The sequence below is a fragment of the Echinops telfairi genome, unplaced genomic scaffold (assembly GCF_000313985.2).
Source record: "Echinops telfairi isolate 266 unplaced genomic scaffold, ASM31398v2 ScPeMD7_7469;HRSCAF=8507_1, whole genome shotgun sequence".
NCBI classification, from domain to species: Eukaryota; Metazoa; Chordata; class Mammalia; order Afrosoricida; family Tenrecidae; genus Echinops; species Echinops telfairi.
This window is the reverse complement of record NW_022111373.1, coordinates 74,951,698-74,970,451: the sequence shown is the minus strand read 5'-3', so window position 1 is coordinate 74,970,451 and position 18,754 is coordinate 74,951,698. Positions and strand designations below refer to the sequence as shown.

Here is an 18,754-nt window from a genome sequence, read left to right as displayed (position 1 = left end):
AGGGGTTTATCTGTCCTGGATTCCGTGTGTTGAGAGCTATTACCAGTCCTGGTGTACATGCTGTGGTGTAGCTGGATTTGTAAGGTAGAACTGGGGTCATGTTAGTGGGTGGGGTGGGGCAGGAAGCATTCAAGAACTAGAGGAATGTTATGTTTCATCGGTGCTATACTGTACCTTAATCCCTTTCTTGTGACCCTTCTGTGAGGGGATGTCCAATTGTTGACAGATGGGTTTTGGGTCCCCACTGAGACCCCCTTCATTCGCATCCATACAATTGTTTGTTTTGGGTCTTTTGATGACTGGTACCTGATCCTGTCAACACCTTGTAATCACACAGGATGGTGTCTTTCTTCCATGTGGGCTTTGTTGCTTCCCTGCTAGATGGCTGCTTGTTTAACTTGCATTTAAGACCCCAGACACTGTATCTTCTAATAGCCGGGCACCATCAGTTTTCTTCACCACATTTGCTTATGTACCCATTTTGACTTCAGCAATCTTGTTGGGGAGGTGAAAATCACAGAATGCCAGGTTATTAGACAAAGTATTATTGAATTGAGGGAGGACTTGAGTAAAGGCACAATGTCCATCTGCTACCTTGATACTTAACATATAAATATTTGTACATAGACCTAATATCCCTACTGTTATATATTATTTATTTATATATCTATACATGCCATATTTATACCTCTATAAATGCCTTTACCTCCTAGTTTTTTCCTCTATTTCCTTTTACTTTCCTCCTGTCCCAAGACTGTAACTCTTTACGGGAGTAGAAAGCACCTCATTTTCTCCCAGTTAAGGGCTTAAAAAGCAAAAAACAAATAAGTTAGTACCACACTTTTTAAACAGCCACGAATTGTACACTTTGAGGATTTTCCGTGGCTATTGTAGGAGCACGTTGCTCTCTGCACTCCACACCCCCACCATGCCCCACCAAGCCCGAGTCGTGGCTTGACCAAGTTCCAGCAGTTTGCTGCCATCAAGTCTCATCCAGTTCCCTCATGGCTCCCCTGAAGGACAGGATGACCTCTTGCGGTTTCAAAAGCTGCCAGTCTTTGGGGGAGCAGAACGCTTCATCTTTGTCTTGAAGAGTGGCTGTTGATTGGGGCGGCTGACCGTGCCCCCCTCGTTACCCACGACACCATCAGGGCTCTGAGCAGCTCTGTAGCCAATGAAAACGGATCCGTTTAGAAGGTGCATTTTCCAGCCCAGGTGCTCTATTAATTTTTACTGGAAAGTTCTTTTTTTCCCATTCGAGGAGCATTTTTTAACAGTGTAGCCAAGACCCTGGGAAGTTATTTGGGGTTTTCATTTGATTCTTTCAATACCTTCCAAACTTTCCCCTTTCTGGTTCCTGTTATCTCCAATACACAAACTCTCAGAGAATACTACGTTCCCACTGGACTAGAGGATTCGTGTTGCACGCTAATGTCTGAGTGTGCCCTGGGATGAAGCTTAGGCCTCCTGGTTGAAATGGGATGACCTCTTTCCTTATAAACAGAGGAAGTGGTGCTGATGAGTCCAGGGACTTCTGGGTAAGCTTTTCAGCTCCTGTGAGGTCATTGACTATGACCTCAGCGGCGTGTGTTCTTAGAAACACAACAAATACAAACTGAAGCGGGTGATTTCGATCAAGTCAGCTGGAATGCACTCATTCCCAGGTGATCGGTCGCTAAGAGCACCCATTCTCCTTTTCTCACACTAGGTTCTGTAAGGACCTTTTTTGGCTGGGGTGTTTAAACGGATCCAGAATAGGCTGTCTAAGGTGACTGACAGGGTGGTGGGGGGTGTCCAGGGAATGACGTGCAGTATCTGTGCTTATCACTTTATTCCAGGGTTTTCCAAAGTGGGCCATGCCACCTCCTGGGGGACACTAACTGGTGGGGGGAGGGGCTGCAAAAGCAGATGCCTACACTTTACCCTAGATTGGGGGCCAGAGTATAGCTGTTTTTAATGGCCAGCAGGCATGGCATAGTTTTGTGTTTTTTTTTCTGAAAAGGGGATATAGGCCACATCAGTTGTCTGGGAATCTATGCTTTATATGCATGCTGCAGGGTGAAATGAGAGTACCCTGTCCTGGTGGTGTAGTGGTTGTGAGTTGGGCTGAGATCCACATAGTTGACAGTTTGAAACTATCAGTAGCTCCTCAAGAGAAAGACTTGGCTTTCTATTCCCGTAAACCGTTAGTCTCATAAACCCACAAGGGCTGAGTATGAGTCAGCATTGACTTGATGGCAGTGAGTTTGTTTTTTTGCATACAAATAATAGTTACAATTTCCAGAGTTCTCCCAAAGTTTAGCTATAATGGAATTGCATGTTAGAGAAATGTTTTTTTTTCTTATTCTTCAAACATATTTAAGTATTACAATCCAGAATAATAAAATTTTGAGATAGTCCCTTTCTGTTTACAGTAAGCCCCTAGGTTATGAACACCCTTTTACTTGCCTTTTCCAAAACTCAGTGCCTTTGAGTCGACGCTGACTCATAGACTATAGGACAGAGTAGAACTGCCCCTGTGAGTTTCCAAGACTGTAACTCTCTATGGGAGTAGAAAGCCTGGTCTTTCTCCATTGAGCAGCTGGTGGTTTCAAACTTCTCGTCTTGAGGTTAGTAGCCCAACCCTTGGCCACTACGCCACCAGGGCGCCCTTCCATGTATTTGCCTTGTTAGTGTTATGCAAACTTACCCTTACTTGCAAAGAACTGCGCCAACCCCTGCTTGAGAAAAATCCTTCCACACAGTCACCTTCACTTGCTGTCTGTGCAGCTGTTACATCGCTGGGAACCTTCCTTGCCGAATAAGAACCATGCGCACCTCGTGTGACTTACCTGCAAATTCTTACACGGGTGGAATTCTTTTCTGACCCAGGGACTGCCTGCCTGAATACATCTTTTCATTTTCTACTTAAAACTGCCATCAATTCATTGATGACTCATAGTGACACACACCACCCCCGCCCCCCGAGTTTCCAAAGCTGTGACTGTTTATGTGAGTAGAAAGCCCAGTCTTTCTCCCAAGGAGCTGCAGGTGGTTTCGAACTACTGACCATGTGGATCGCAGCCAAATCATAATCAGTACACCACCAGAGGCCCTTTTCATCTTAGGAGGTGGTATTTATGGGATCACCTGTGCAGAAACTACTAGCTAAGCTAGTAGTTGTTGAAGTGGAGATTTTTTAATTTAAAAATTCGAAGGATTTAGAAAATGCCGCCTAGCATTTATAAGGGGCCTGGTGTTGCTGTGGGTCAGGCTTTAAGCTGCTCACTGGAAGGTGTCACGGACGAATGACAATAGGTTTGATGGCTTTTTGTTTGGGTTTAGCATTTATAAAATGACTTCGGATTAGTTTGACAGAAAATACGCAACTAGCACAATCAGAAATGATTTGCCTTTCACGGTGTTTATTTCCCAAGCTTGTGAGTGTTTCGTTTCTTTGATCAGCATTAACCTGGGCATTCAAAGTCAAGGCCTTATGATGTGTGTGTGTGTGTTTTATGTACACACACATAGGCAGTCCCTGGGTTATAAACATCTGACTTTTGTACAACTCATAGTTACAAGCCAGCCCCTATAAAGCCTACTCTGTTGTTTACTATTAGTCAAGGTGCTTATAGTGGCTCATAATAACATCTGGGCACTAATGGGCAACACACAAGACAAGGCTCTTGGGATGACAGTTCTGTGACCTTCTCTTCTGTATGTAACACTGTTCAAATAGCATTCCAGTTATATCATGCTGTGGACATTAAATGATGCATATGCATATGTATGGATATAGTCACACATACATGATATTGTCAGTTTTGTGATTGGGAGATGGTTTATTTTTTTAGTGGTAAAGTGATGTTGAGAAGTAGCCTCCAAACGGATCCATTTTGCTGGGATTTCAAGAATTTAAGATTGCGTAACCTGGTTTCTGCCTTTCCCTTTGCGAACCCATAGGTTTTTTGTCTTAAGAGCCTTTGTTATGATAGAAAATGAAGGTGGAACCCACTGGTGCTTCCTTTGATGCAGCCAGGAATTAGGCCTACAGATGTTACTTTACCACCTGGAAGTCTATAAACGAGAGAGGCCTGGTGGCACTCTGGGTTAAGTAAGCATTGGGCTGCTTCATAGGAGAAAGATGAGGCGACCACTGTTGTAAAGTGGGGTCATCACCGGACGGAGTGTATACCCACATTTCTCTCGGTGGCTCTTTTCATTGCTGTGCCTTCTCCCCCTTCTGTTCTTCCAGGTCTGGGTGCTGTGACTCCATCACCTACCATCTTTCCAGGACTTTCTCACAGTTCAGTGAGGCTGATTCTAGAAATGAGCATCCCTGTTGCCGCCTGCAATGTTATATCCTCCTCTTGGCCTTAACAGCTTTATGGAGAGCTAGTTCACATGTCCTTAAATGCACCCGTTTAAAGTGCACACTTCATTGGGTTTTAGGATATTTCAAAATTGTATAGCTCTTGCCATGACCTACCAGCTGTCACGTCCTATGTCCCCTTCCCCCGTTCCCTGCCAACCACTCATCTACTTTGTCTATGTACCAGCTTTTCCGAAACTTTCGTATAGTAGAATCTTCCAGTATATGCCTTTTGTGTCTAGCGTCTTCCCCTTAGACCCCCCCTCTCCCAAAGCCACTGCCATTGAGTCTATTTCAATGCATAGCAACCCTATGGAGGGTTTCTGAGATCGAAAATCTTTATGGGAGCAGGTAGCTCATCTTTCTCCATCAGAGGAGCTGTTGGGCTTGAACTGCCAACCTTAGACTCATTAGCTTCTATACCTAACTCACTAAGCATAGCATTTTCAAGATTCATCCATGTTTTAGTTATGTCTCATTTTTCTTAAGAGCTAGTTATTTCATATCCTTTTGGGAGTCAGAAGTCAAATAAGAGTCTATCATGTGGATATAAATTTTGCTTATCCATTCACCTTTTGAGTTGTCTCTATATTTTGGAAATTATCAAGCTTGCTGCAGTAATCATCCAAGAACAAGTCTCTGCTTAGACATGTGTTCAGTCTTCCCGAGTCTATGACAAGGGGTGAAATGGCTGGGTCAATGCCAACTTTGTTTAGCATTTTGAGGAATTGTCTGTTTTCCAAAGTGGCTGGACCATTTTACTTGCCACCAACAGTGGGTGGGGTTGCTAATTTCTCCACGTCCTCACCAACACTTGCTGTTGTGTGTCTTTTCTGGCATAGTTCCAAACGTGTCAGAAGTGGTTTCTCATTGACTTTCTTTGATCCCTTGCATTGACTTTCAGGACCAGCTCCTTAACAAAAGGAAGAAGCAAAAGGAAGAAGCCAGGGCTTTTAAAGACTCCCATTGAATCTGTCCATCCCTTGAGGAGTGGTGTCATCCTAGCAATATTAGATCTTCCAACAGAAGAAACACGGGGTGTAGTCTTTCCATGCACTTACTCCTTCCATTGTTTTTGTCAACTGTGTTTCATAGTGTTCGGTGGCTGCCACTTCTTTCATGAAAGGGGTTTCTGGTTTATTTGTGTGTGTGCTATTGTAAGTGGAATTGGTCTCTCATTTTCAGATTGCTCATCGCTGGCATAGAGAAACAACAATTGATTTTTTTATACACTGATTGTGTCCTGAAACCGTGCTACACTCATCTATTAAAGCTATTGTTTGTTTGTTTGTTTTGGGTCTCCCCCTTTATTGTTACATTTTTGCAATCATTGAATCTACTTATAATGAGCTATGACTTGAAAGTGTGTTCTTTGTTTTCTAGGAATTGTAGCTGTGGGCTTCATCAATGAGGCTATTGATGAGGGGAATCCATTGAAAACGTTAGACACCTTGCTGCTCCCTACTTCAAAGATTAGAAATGTCAACCCCGACTATGCTCAGCACTACCAGGATGTCCTGTCGCAGGCGAAATTGCAGAAATTCAAGGTAAGTCTTAGGATGCTCCTCATTTCTGGTCAGCTCGCAGGCCGGGTGGGGGAGGTAGCTTTCTCTGCCCCATCGCTGACCTGTGAGCCTGGGTGGAAGTTACAGTGCTGTTTTTTCTCTAGTACCAAACCTTAGGGGGAAACCAGCTGCCACGTGGATGACAGCTTCTCTCTATTCTTTAATGTAAAACTAGTTCCGGTTCAGAGTTGAATTTACGGATATTCACTGAGCCCGCACTGTGTCCGTAGCACAGTACACGGCGTTTGGGAGGGAAGCGGGAGAAAGAGCAGTACCTGACACCGTGGGAATGTTCCGGCCTTCCCCTCAGACATGGCAGTGGCCATTCTCGGAAAGGAAGAGTTTTATAACAGTAGAGATTAGCTTGTGGCAAAGGGTCCAAATGAGGCTGCCCAAAGGGATGATTCAGCAGTGGTTAGAATTATCGTGGACTGAAATCCAAAGAGAAGCAGGCATGGGGATAGAATGAAACCGGTACCTACACGATAAGGGTGTGTTGATGAGGTCGGTGGAGAGCAGCATAAGGCAGGGGAGTTATGCACTCGGTTCGGTTCTGACCCATAGGGACACTGCACAACAGAACAAAACACTGCCCCATTCTACACAGCCTCCCAATTGGCTTTATGATTGAGCCCTTTGTTGCTGGCCAGCACTAAGGAGATAATGACAGATAACCGTAGGTCTAGGGGCGTGTTTGCATGGTTTGCTTTTTTAAGCCTGGGAAGAACTTTCCAGGATTCTCTTGAAGAAGAGTGGATTTTATCTGGCTCAGGAGTCCCACTATTGAAAAGGCACTGGGCTGAGGTGTGTATGACCTGTCACAAGCGATACTACCTGGGACCAAGCTACGTGTGCCTGGCAATATCCAGACAAAGGCCAACTTGACAGGGGTGAGCATCGCCCTTGTTCTGAGGACTTGGGACCCAGGAGCTGCCTCGTCTGAAACAGGAAAAATATTTTTGGCTACAGCAAACATTTACTGAGGACCTACTCTTTGTCACATATTAAGTATTCATAGTTCACATATTTTCTTTAACATATTATACAGATAAGTACTTTTACCTAATAAATATATATGTATATATTATGCATAATTATCTTATTTCACCCTGCCAGCCCTAGGCAGCAAGTAACCTTGTGGCCACCTTACAGACGATGAAGCTGTAGTTAATCCACTTGTCCAGCGCCATCTAAGTGCTGATTATATAGCCTGTGTGTGTCTGTTGAATTCAAAAGCATCTGTTATTGTGCATTAAGGCAAATGGAAAAAGATATTTGCTGTTACAGAAGAGACCAGAAACAGCCTTAATGCCCATCCGGAGGAGGGCTAGCTAAAAAAAAAAATTATCGTATAACCAAGCAGTGGCCTCCTAAGTAGCGCTGAAAAGGCTGGGTGGACCTGCACAGAGGATGTTTCGTCTGTGTCTTGTGACATGACCAAAGTGTGCTTCCATTTCCATGTGCCCAAGAATGGGCAATACATCCGTGGAACCACTTCCGTGCTAAACACGAGGGGGGGTGGCGGGGGCGGCTAGCTTTCTTGGCAGTCTGCCATCACCCTTAACACTCTGTGATTCCAAGCAGTGGATTCCGTTTACTTAAATTGTGCTTTTTAAAGCATACGCTTCCTTTGCAGCAGCTTTCTTTTTCTCAACCAGTTCTAATTTCCTGGAAAAAATCTGATCGTGTATTTGTTTGGCAGGGTCTCTGTGTTTGTTTGTTTGATCTCTGCTATTTTGATGCCTAGAAACTTCCGGTTGTGTCTCTTATGGTTGTTTTTTTAACTTTGCCTGCCAAGGTTAGAAGAGTCTGTGAACGGTCGTAGCACAGGAAGCCATCCGGGTACAGGCATCTGATTTAGGCCCTTGGGTGCTGTGCGAGTTTGCCCTCACTTTTAAAACAATTGAACCAACCCCTACTCACGGCTAACAGCCTGTACTTGCTCCACTCTTAAGTCATTGAAATGGCTCTGAGGTTTTGTCTTTCCACCCAAACCAGTCTCTGGACTCACTGCCTTCAAGCCGCTGCGGACTCGTCACACCGCCATAGGCCAGAGTAGAGGTCCCCCGTGGGTTTCCAAGGCCGTCAGTCTGTACAGGAGCGTTCAGAAAGCCTCATCGTTCTCCTCGCTGGTTTCAAACTGCGGGCCTTGTGTTGCCTAACCCACTACCTCACCAGGGCTAGATAAAGAACTGTATGCACCTGTACGTGCTTACCTTCAGATCAGGCTTAAAGACCCACTGGGGAATGGATCTCCTTTGTAATGCCCGGACTGGCTGTGTAAAGTAAAAGTTGTGGCAACATCCACAGCCAAGAAAGGTGGCAATGAGGCGCATCTCAGAGGCTGCACACTGTTTTCCTGAAGACTGGGGACAGTGATGTACGTTGTGGTGGCTTCTCAACCCTCTTTAGCGGTATCTCAAGTGTAACCTTGTGTTTGGGGATTCAAGAAAGGGATATTGGCGGACATTTGGCAAAGAACACATGTTCTTCCGTACTCCCGTGAGACATTCTCTTGTAAACTATTTTAACATTGAAGACTTTACTTGAGAGCATATACATTATACCTCTCCTCGAAGAAAATTCAGTTTTACTCTTTGTAATTTTCTCTATAAAAATTAAGTGTGCCCCAATAAAATGATTTAAAAAAATAAACTGTGTTTACAGCACTGATCAAGAAAAAAAAGTGTGTTTTTAATAAGCAAACATCACTGTACTTTTTCCCTCGGTAAAATGGTATTCTGGTTGATGGCCTCATGGGGGTGTGTTGTGGTTGACAACGTGTGTGTGTGTGTGTGTGTGTGTGTGTGTGTGTGTGTGTGTAATAACACCACCCCCTTATTTTAACTTTTTTAAAATAAGTTCTTTGCAGGGATGTTTTCATCACCTTAAAACGTCCTTTAGATTGTGTGGCTGGTTTTAATGTTTTCCTGATTTTCCTTTTTCATGTGACCACACCTTTAAGGAATAACGTCTTCATATGCAACCTTTTTGCCCAATTCTAATGAGATAAAGGAAGGAACTAAGAAAGCCCTACCCATTCACACATAAGCATTTAAAGAGGGTTGTTAAATCCTTTTAATGGTTATTACAAAGTATATGGTCAATGCAAGCTCCTACTACAAATGTAAATGCATCTTCACAATCCTTCATGCTTCAAGGCTTCCTTACCCTCATTCATATACACCCCTGGGCCTCCCCCCCTTAGCCATTCCATACTCCACCTGCTGTCTACTCCCTCATGGAAGAGAAGCATAATTATCTACCAACGTAAGATACTGGGCCTTCATAGCAACAAAACAGTTTTGTATGCCAGTGACAGTGGAGGGGTCATTTTAAACTTGGTAATGACCTTATGAGCTTATTTTTGCTATTTAGATGCTTGGGGTTTCCTTCATTCCTTCAGTGGCATGATGCATGGGGTGTGGAGTGCAGGGACCCACAGAAGCCAGGAAGACTTGAACTTGGGGTCACCCGGAGCTTGAAGAAGGTAGAGGGCAAGTGCCTTCTCACTGTGCCCATAGTGCCTAGTGTGTGTTACCAGAATGATTACTTGCTTCTAAATGAGCTATTCATAAGTGCCCTAATAAAAATAGAAGAAACCCTTTTAGATGGCAGGAGGGGTGGGTGCGGGGGTCGTGGGGAAGCATGAGAATGAGGGAACAATGGCCTTGGGAAGACTTCCAGAATTGGACAGATTGGGAGCAAAGATAATAGGAGCAGCTCTCTAATCATAAGCAGAGACAGAGAGAGAAGTCCAGCTCACAACAGAGCAAGAAGTTCAGGCTGGGCCTCCGTTGTTTGCAAGGTTGCACAGGAAATAGGGTAGGAGGGCTCTCCCCGAATGCCAGCCTGACTGGACTCATTCCCCAAGGACTCCAGAAGCATGTGGAGTCAGGGCAAGGGCTCAAGCTGGCACTGGGGAGTGATGTTTTCAGGTTGGTGTTTGAAGGTTCGTCTGGTATTTACCTATGAAAAGAATGGTTAGAACACGAAGGTTGGAACTAAGACAAGGATCACAGGGAGAGACAAGCAGAAAGCGTAGACAAGGCAATAATCAACTCAGCCACCAGCATAAGAATCCAAGGAGATAAATGCGTATATAAAACACGATGCCCGATGACAGTTATGGGACTGCCGTGCATAAAAGGAGGTGGGGGGGGGGCGGAAATAACCAGAGAGACTTTGATTTGGAGAAGTCAGGACGTCCGGTACCAGCAGATAAATGGCAATATGTAAATCACCCTAAAGAGCGTTGATAGCAAATGTTCTCCTCAATGGTGGTCTTAAAATAATGAGAAAGTACTTTTGTGAAGGCCAGTCCTTTCCTTGCGGTGTTTGATCGTGCAGCCCTGTTTCATAGTAATCCTTAGATGTCCCTAGCGGCTAGAGCTCCTAGCTTAACTCACTCTTCTCTAAGACGATTTCACCATCGTCAGGTAGGAAGTGGAGTGATCTCTTATCTTTGACATCAGAAAATACAGGACTGGATCGAGGCAACTGTTCAGGCTGCCCAGGCACAGAGCTATGAGGTAGATAAAGTACAGGCCGTCGGTGTTGTTGTAGTAGTAGTTAGCATGGTGAATGATGAGTATGATGTTGCTTGGCGCAAAGCAGATGGTAAAAATCGCCAGGATGAGGAGACTGGCCTTCACAGACCGCAGCCATCTGCGATCATAGGTGTTCAGCGTCCTGATGATGGCAGTGTAGCAGAAGAAGATGACCACAAAGGGAATGAAGAATCCAAAGAATGCCAAGGAGATGAAGTAGTAGGTTTGGAAGGGAGACGAAGGCTCGCACGTGTTGTGGACATCGTGGCAGGTGGTGATGTCCGGCTGGACAAGGTAGTACTCCTGCTTCAGGATGAAAAATGGCAGCATGTATAAGAAAACCATTGCCCACACCAGTCCACACGTCAGTAAGGCGTAGGTGCGCTTGGGCAGCCCCCGGTAAGTGAAGGGGTGCACGATGGCCAGGTAGCGGCTGATGCTGATACAGGCGAGCAGTAAGATGGAGCAGTACATGTTGCCATAGAAGATGAGCGTGGTGGCCCGGCACATGGCCTCGCCAAACACCCAGTTGTTGCCGTTGAGATGGTACGCGATCTTAAAGGGCAGCGTGATGCAAAAGAAAAAATCCGCAACGGCCAGGTTGGTGTAAAGGACTGCCATGCAGACGGATCTGGTCCTGAAGATGAGCATCCACAGGGTCACGGCGTTGGCTGACACGCCCACCAGGAAGACCAGGATGTAAATGGCGGGTATCAGTTTGGTGCTGAGGGAGCTGCTCAGGTACCCCAGGGTAGCGTTGGTCACGTGGAGCTCTGATACACTTTCCTCGGGACACTGAGCTTTTGAAGTATGGGTGGCTCCCGTCCAGCCTTCAATGTCGGACATGGGAAACCCTTCAAAAGAACTTGGGGGGCCTCCGCGAAAGGTCTTAATAGGTAATGTTGGCTCTACCAAGTGGTCCGCGTCACGTTCCATGCCTGTAATGGAAAGAAGTGTTAGCATGGGGTTCATTGCAGAATCTAACCAATGGTTCAAGGGAGCCCTTGTTCCTAAGATCAGCAGTTCGAAACTCCCAGCTGTTCCACTGGAACAAGATGAGGCTTCCAACTCCTGTAGGGATTTACAGTCACAGAGACCCACTGGGCAGTGCTCCCCTCTCCTGTCGGGGTCCCGATGAGTGCGGATCGACTTGAGAGCCGGGAGTCTTACCTGTGTGTGGTTCAGGAGAAAATGCAAGTACCTTCTACGCTGTCCTCTCTGTTGTTCTACAGTTTAGGTTTTTGGGGTTGTTTTTTTAAAGTTGTATAGGTCAGATAATCAACAGAACATAGGCCCCAGTACCGTGTGAGCCCCCCACTGGAGCTATTAACTAGTCAGTCTTCCTTGCAAGTAAAGGTTTTATAATATTGTGGGGAAAATAGAAATCGTGCCTGAGACCAACGCTTTTTGATGGGAACTTCTGTAAGTATTTAGATGGTGCTTAGAAGATGCAGGTATTTGAGCAAAATGTCAAAGAAAGGACCAATAGGGAGCAAGGTTCGTAGAGATGGAATTTAATAGTTCAATCGTATTCTGGTAAGGCAGTATGAGTTGGCGTGGAATTAGGGAATATCAGCTCAATTGATTCCAAAAATGCTATCTCCCATACTTCTGTGCTAGTAGTATAAAGTTTTTAATAAGTGCTATCCTCATCCTTAAATAATGCTCAGGCTAGCAGACAGGTGCATATTTTAATAAGTTGTTTTATGGAAGATGAGATTGTAGATTCCAGCCAAATTTCTAAAAAGCATCTGATGAACTTTCTTAGAAAACATGTGCTTCTTCATAAAATTTGGAGACCACAATTTTCAACAGAGGGATGACCAGGCTGGTAGGTAACGACGCCTCAAATTCTTGTCCTTAGACCCTGTGACTCGGTGACCTGCGATGGCAAAGGGGCCTTTGCAAATCTAGTTAAGCTAAGGAAATTGAGATGGGAAATTGTCTTGGATTATATGGATTAGGGGATCTTGATTAACAGGAGTCAGGTTGATGCCGCCGCACACTGACCCTGTAGGACAGGGCAGACTGCCCCTGCGGGCTTCTGAGACTGTTGCTCTTGATGCGAGTAGGAAGCCCTGTCTGTCTCCCTGACTGGCAGTTTTGAACTTCAGATCTTCTGCATCGCAGCCCAACCTGTCATCACTATGCTACCAAGGCTCCTAAGAGGGAGCAGGGAGGCTCCAGCTCAGAGAGAGAGACTTGCAGATGTGACCCTGCGGATTTTGAAAATGGAATAAGGGACTCATGAGCAAAGAAAAGCAGGCCACGTGGAGAACCTGAAATCAGATAATCCTCTGGAGCCTCCAAAAGTAATAATTCCCCCACTGACCCCTTGATGCCAGCCGTCATCAGTCTGTTTTAAGCCACTGCGTTTGTGCTCATGTGTTGTGGCAGCAATAAGACATTAATACACTCATGATTTGACATGTGCTTAGGATAAGGTGACCAGATGTCCCGCGTCCCGCGGCGTTTTTAAAAAGTCTCAATTTTTGGAAAGAATGCACGACAAGCTAGGGAACGGCGGGAGAACGGGAAGGGAATATACGGTTTTCAGCTGCCATGTAGCTATTTCGCCAGGATATGAGTTTTATATTATTTTTGTTAATTTTATAATGTTAAACTTTAATAATAAATAATTGTTGAGAACTGCTTATCAAAGTTCGCATTGTTGATCAATTATTACAATTTGACCACCATTGTTTGGATTTAATGAACAATGGTATTTTTTGGCATTGGCAACGACGAAAACATTTTGTAACTGTTTCTCAGATGATACACATCGTACTGCGTGCTAGTGCTAGTTAAACAAGTGATGTCAACAAATCAGCTATTCAGATAATTTAGATAAGTAATTTATTTATTTCATAAATACATAAATTTTCTTGAATTTAGCAAGCAGTATTGGAATGATGTGCAAAAATCATTCGATCATATTACTCAAAATTTCCCATATAGTAATATTTCTGAAAATGATCTTTTTAATGAGGTTTCATTATTAAAAAATATATTGATAAAGAAAAGGTTAAATCTTGGGCATCAGCAAAAATCACAATAGAGAACAAATGGTTAGAAATATTTCATCATTTTGAAACAAACCATGTTCTATACAATAATGCACTAAAAATTGTGGAATGCGCGCTGTCCTTACCAGCAACTAATGCTGCGACTGAATGTGTTTTTTCTATGGTAAATAACGTGTCGACATCAGAAAATTCACAATTAAGTGTTGAGACTTTGAAAGCCATTTTTGGTATGAAATATAATTTAACAAATTCTTGTGAAATTTTTCATGACCTTTTAAACAACGACAGCAATCTACTAAAAAAAAAATTCACTCAAATGAGAAATATGCCAAAGAATAAACTAATACTATACATAATTTTTAATGTATTATATTTGTAAATTGTACTTATGTTGACATTTTAAAAAATATTACAATACTATTTTTGCATTCTATGCATATTTTTGTTGCTCCATATAGACCAAATTTTTAATCAGGAACCTCCCCCCCCACACACACCTCCTGGTCAATGGTGTCCCGCTTTACCAATGTTAAAATCTGGTCACCTTAGCTTAGGATGACTTCAATTCTCAAGTGTATTAGTGTCCTATTGCTGCTGCAATTAATTACCACAGCCTAGTAGCCTAAAACCACACAGATTGATGACCCTACAATTTCTCGAGGTCAGAATGCCTAAAATCAAGGTGCCGGAGTGTTCAGCATGACTTGAAGGAGCCCTACTAGTGTAGTGGCTAAGGCGTTGGGCCCCTAACCACAGAGTTCGCAATTAGAAACCATCAGCCACTCTGCGGAAGAAGATAAGCGTTTTGCTCCTGTAAAGATTGACCTTCTCGGAAACCCACAGCAGCGGTTCTACCTGTCCTGCAGGGTTACCATGAGTCGGAATCAACTCATACTGATTCCGTGAGTTAAGTTGAGTTGGCAGTGAGTTAGGTTGGTTTTTGTTTTTGTTTTTGGCTTTTCAATGCCATTGGTTGACAATGTAAAGGTTGGAATGGCCAGGTCAGAGGCTAGGGGTCCTGACTGAGAGGCAATGGAAGATGGTGTGTTATGGAACAAGAGCAGTTGTAGCAGAAAGATAGACACAGGACTCATTGATGAGGGCTTGAAGGGGCTTGTCCTCTGACTGCTGATGGCGGCAGTAGTGGAACACAGGAGGCCAACGTGCCTGGGGACATCAACCTGGCATGACTTGGAGAAGGAAGGTACCACCATTCACTGAGGTGGAGTGGGGGGTCCCCATTTGAGTTTCCCTGAGTTTGAGTTGCAGGTGGCAGAGCAGTGTACAGGATACCCAGCAGCGGGCTGAACGAGGGAGTGTAGACTCCAGCATTACAGGACCCCAAAGGAGAGGGAGGGGTTCATTAGCTTACACACAAAAAATGCCATTATCTGTTGACTCCTTGAGATGGTGTAGGACAGAGATGGGGAACAGCTGGCCCCAGAAAACATCAATGCCAGCTAACCTCGCACACCTCACCAAAGAGAAGCCATTCCATCCATTGTATTCCAAGAGCCAAACCCTGCCGTCAGTCGGGTCTGACTGTAGCTGTCCTACAGGACAGAGTAGACTGCTAACTGTCTCCAGGAGCAGAAACCCTCGTCTTTCCCCTGAGCCATCACATTAGGGAGATGAATTGATTAAATATTTGGCCAGTGTGGTCTTTGAATGATGCTATAAATATCCAAATGGCCCTTGGCAGAGAAAAGATTCCCTACCCCTGCTTGAGGGAGCAATGCAGGAAGTAAGAAGCTGAAGGCCAACTGTAGAGGAAATGCCTGGTTTTAAAGGAGAATTAAAGAAATACCAGAAGGTGAAATCGATATGATGCCTTAGAAGCAAGGCGTACGTTTGTTTGTTTGTTTAATCATTTTATTGGGGGCTCATCCAACTCTTATCGCAATCCCTACATCTATCAATTGTATAAAGCACATTTGTACATTCGTTGCCCTCATCATTCTCAAAACATTTAATCTCCACATAAGCCCTTGGCATCAGCTCCTCATTTTCTCCCATCATCCTCCCATTGCCCCTCCCTCATGAACCCTTGATAGTTTATAAATTGTTATTTTGTCATATCTTGCCCTGTCCGACGTCTCCCTTCACCCACTTTTCCATTGTCCATCCCCCAGGGAGGAGGTCATTTGTAGATGCCTGTAGCCAGTTCCCCTTTGAGGAGTGAGTTTTTAAAGCATGGAAACACATCAACCACATACTATAGGCACTTGACAGTACGTTGCACCTGGATGTTAGAGTAATCCAACTTTCTGAAATGCTGGTTTCGCAAGCAAAAGAAACTTGACCTTTCTCAAGCCTGCTTATCTTTATTCCATTCATTTTCCCACTGATTAATCTTTGACATGCATAGAAAATAATTCCAGTTGCCAAAGAGCCGGTTCCAATTCATGGTGACCCCATGTGTACCTGAGTAGAAATCTGCCCCTTAGGGTTTTTAATGGCTGGTTTGCTCAGAAACTAAATTGCCAGGCCTTTCTGCCAGGTCTCTCGGGATGGATTTGAGTCTCCAGCTTTTAGCTTCAGGGAGCACTTGAGCTTTTGGGGGCCCCACCCCATGCCCAGGGACTATGCATAGAAGCCAGGTTCACTCCAATTCCTCCTGTTACCTTCAGATGGACTGGGATCCCACACAGAACCTGGTATTTCTGCGTGAAGGATGCCCTGGTTTTGCCAGGCCTGCCCTTCCACATGACCTCTGGACCCCTCCTGGTTGAATATTTGAGGTTAGTGCTTTGTGGCCTGTTTCTCATTCAGAGTCCCTTTCTCTTCCTGCTCTAATCTCTGGCCATTAGCCCCAGGGTGAAATTGAAGCCTCTTCCCACCCTGAGATTGCACAAGGGAATTTAGCAGTAAAACCAGAGTAGGGATGTACAGGGCGATGGGCCTCACACAGGAAAGGTCTCACCATGGAAGTAAAGGACAGGAAAGTGTGGGAAGTGGCATTCTCTGTGCCATTTTGGGGGGGCACGCTGTGTGAAGCTTGTGTTCCCCCACAGAGACCCTTCCACGGCCCCTCGTGTCACGGAAAAGCCTGAGTGGCGCCCCTGACTTTGTTCACCCGGGTGTGACTTTAAAGCTAGACACTCAAGTGGACCAGGATGAATTAGGGACGTGCTGCACAAGTCATTTCCCTTCAGGACTTGTTAAGAAGAGCTGCTGAAACCAAGTGTTTTGTCAGTTTTACAGAAATCCCTGTGATTGAGCAAGACCCTGTGGTTAGAAACAAATGACACCCCGCCGCTGTGTTCGGTGAAAAGCTGACCGGATGCCATTTTCGACTAAAATGCCAGGTCTGGTCCTGCTTAAAGAGGGCTCTTTATGGGTCCTTAGGAACGGGGCTTAAGTTGTTACATTTTAGTTTTCAAATGGAAAATCTTATTTGAATTTTTTAGATAGGTTACATCTTTAGATAGGTGTGATGTTTCTGTAATCTTATTTACTTATTTCTTTTTGAGACAAGGCTGGGGAACTGATCCAAAGACTAATTCCCAGACTAGCTAATTCAACAGACTAATTCAAGGACTAACAGCTCTCAGTACCATTACTGGCTTCTAGCTTGTAGAAGGGACTCATCAAACAATTCAGCCACAGATAATGGTTTCTTTCCTCAGGGCTTCACATTCGCCCTACACATACACACACACACACACACACACACACACACACCTTGTACTTACTTTGTTTTGCAACTTAAGTTCCCTTCCTTCCCATTTCCCCAAAGCCCACTAGCATCTTGTCTGGAAAGAGCCACCTCCACAAGCCTCTGCACTTTGGCAGTTCAGCTGCGGGGGCCGTGGTTCATCCATGCCCAAAGAGCCTGTCTCTCTGCGCTGCGATCCTGCACGTGCTGCAGCTAACCCTAGAGCCGCCCAGAGCTTTCCTAGAGCCGCAGCGATTCCAACCATCGCTCCCAACCATCGCCACCCTTATCGGGGCAGTGGTGCATTTCCACTTTGTAGTCTTGGAATCCCTGTGTAGGGGCTACTATGAGTTCAGAACTCTGCTGGAGTAGTGGTTGTATGTTAGGCTACAAGCCACACGGCCAGCAGTTTGAAACCACCAGCTGCTCCACAAGAGAGAGTTAAGAGTCTCAGAAATCCACAGGAGGAGTCCAGTCCTTTCCTGGTCTCCAAACCGGAATTGACTCGATGGCAGTGAGTTTGGTTTGGTTTCGTGAGTCGGAACTGACTCGGTGGCAGAGGGCTAGTCATCCAGCACGACCCCCCTTCCAGTTCCTAACAATATGGACAGGAGATATCCTACCAGAAGAAAGTTCTGGATACAGACCAGTCACAGTTTTCGTTGATTTGGGAGCCAGCAAGTGACTGGCTGACATTATGCTAGGTGAAATTGGAAATTCATTAACGGTTAAACAATGGCCTTTGGGGGAGACCCCGTTTCTAAAATACCGTGCAAGAACCCCCTCTTCTCATTGAAAGTCACAAAGGTGAGTTTCATTGGGGAAACACTAATCCATCATTAAGGAGCACCGTAGCATCACTGGCCTTTGAGAGCAGAGGGCTGGTTACCCCCAGCAGTACTCGGGTTCCCCTTCCGACCCCTCGGCTCTGTTGACACCAACAGTTCATAGAGAGGGGGTGGGAAAGCACTGTCTTGGCTGGATCCAAGGGAAGCCTAAAACAGTCCAAACGTCCCACAGAGAGAATTGATTGGGGCCCAACTGTAGGTATCTACAACCTCGCCTCGGGCCCATCCCTGTAGACCTGGACAGGGGCATCGAGTCTGTGACCCGGTTTGAAATGTGCAGACAAGCGGTGGGTACTGTCAGGGTAGGAACCAAGGTCAAGTGCTGCCTTTGGGGGGGTGCCATTTGTGTGGGATGCAGAGGAAATTAGGGTCCAGTTAGGTTCTGTTGACTCAGTACAGCATAACTCCAGCCAGCCAACCAGCACCCCCAAGCTGCTCCCCGGAAAGAAAAGGACATACCGCTCTGGCAGACAGTGGGTGACGAGAGCAGGAGCCCGGCAGCTGCGGAGATGAGCGCTTGCATTTTGAAGAATGCGCCCAGGTCTCTGCTGTTGGCAGGTGCTTAGCCTTACAGAGCCCGGCTGGGAGCAGGGTTTCCCCTCAGGTCCATGTACTGGCGCAGATGGAAAGCGCGTCCTCTGGGTAGAAAGTTGCTCCCCTGTGCGCTGCGGCAGGAAGCTGGCTGGGTCCTCTACAGGGAAAGGGTGTGACACCGCTGAATTTCAGCGTGCAGTGACTCAGGCCCAGCCTCTG

General features: G+C 45.3%; 2 protein-coding genes across 2 annotated transcripts in view; one reads left to right on the top strand and one right to left on the bottom strand.

The window, feature by feature from the left end:
* IQGAP2 (IQ motif containing GTPase activating protein 2) overlaps positions 1-18,754 on the top strand; it is a 291,748-nt gene that overhangs the window by 176,702 nt on the left and 96,292 nt on the right. The window contains 1 exon segment of the mRNA XM_004703528.2: positions 5,738-5,901. Coding sequence (XP_004703585.1) covers positions 5,738-5,901 — 164 coding nt within the window.
* On the bottom strand, positions 8,980-18,632 carry F2RL2 (coagulation factor II thrombin receptor like 2). Its single transcript, XM_013004883.2, has 2 exons — positions 18,461-18,632; positions 8,980-11,407 (listed from the first exon to the last, which is right to left on the bottom strand). The coding sequence occupies exons 1-2, from the start codon at positions 18,522-18,524 to the stop codon at positions 10,335-10,337; spliced, it is 1,137 nt and encodes a 378-aa protein (XP_012860337.1). The 5' UTR covers positions 18,525-18,632; the 3' UTR covers positions 8,980-10,334.

Coding starts and splice junctions, on each gene's coding strand:
- F2RL2 (XM_013004883.2), bottom strand. CDS start 18,524: ATGCAAGCGCTCATCTCCGCAGCTGCCGGGCTCCTGCTCTCGTCACCC. Junction 11,408..18,460: donor ACCCACTGTCTGCCAGAGCG/GTATGTCCTTTT, acceptor TTTCCATTACAG/GCATGGAACGTGACGCGGAC.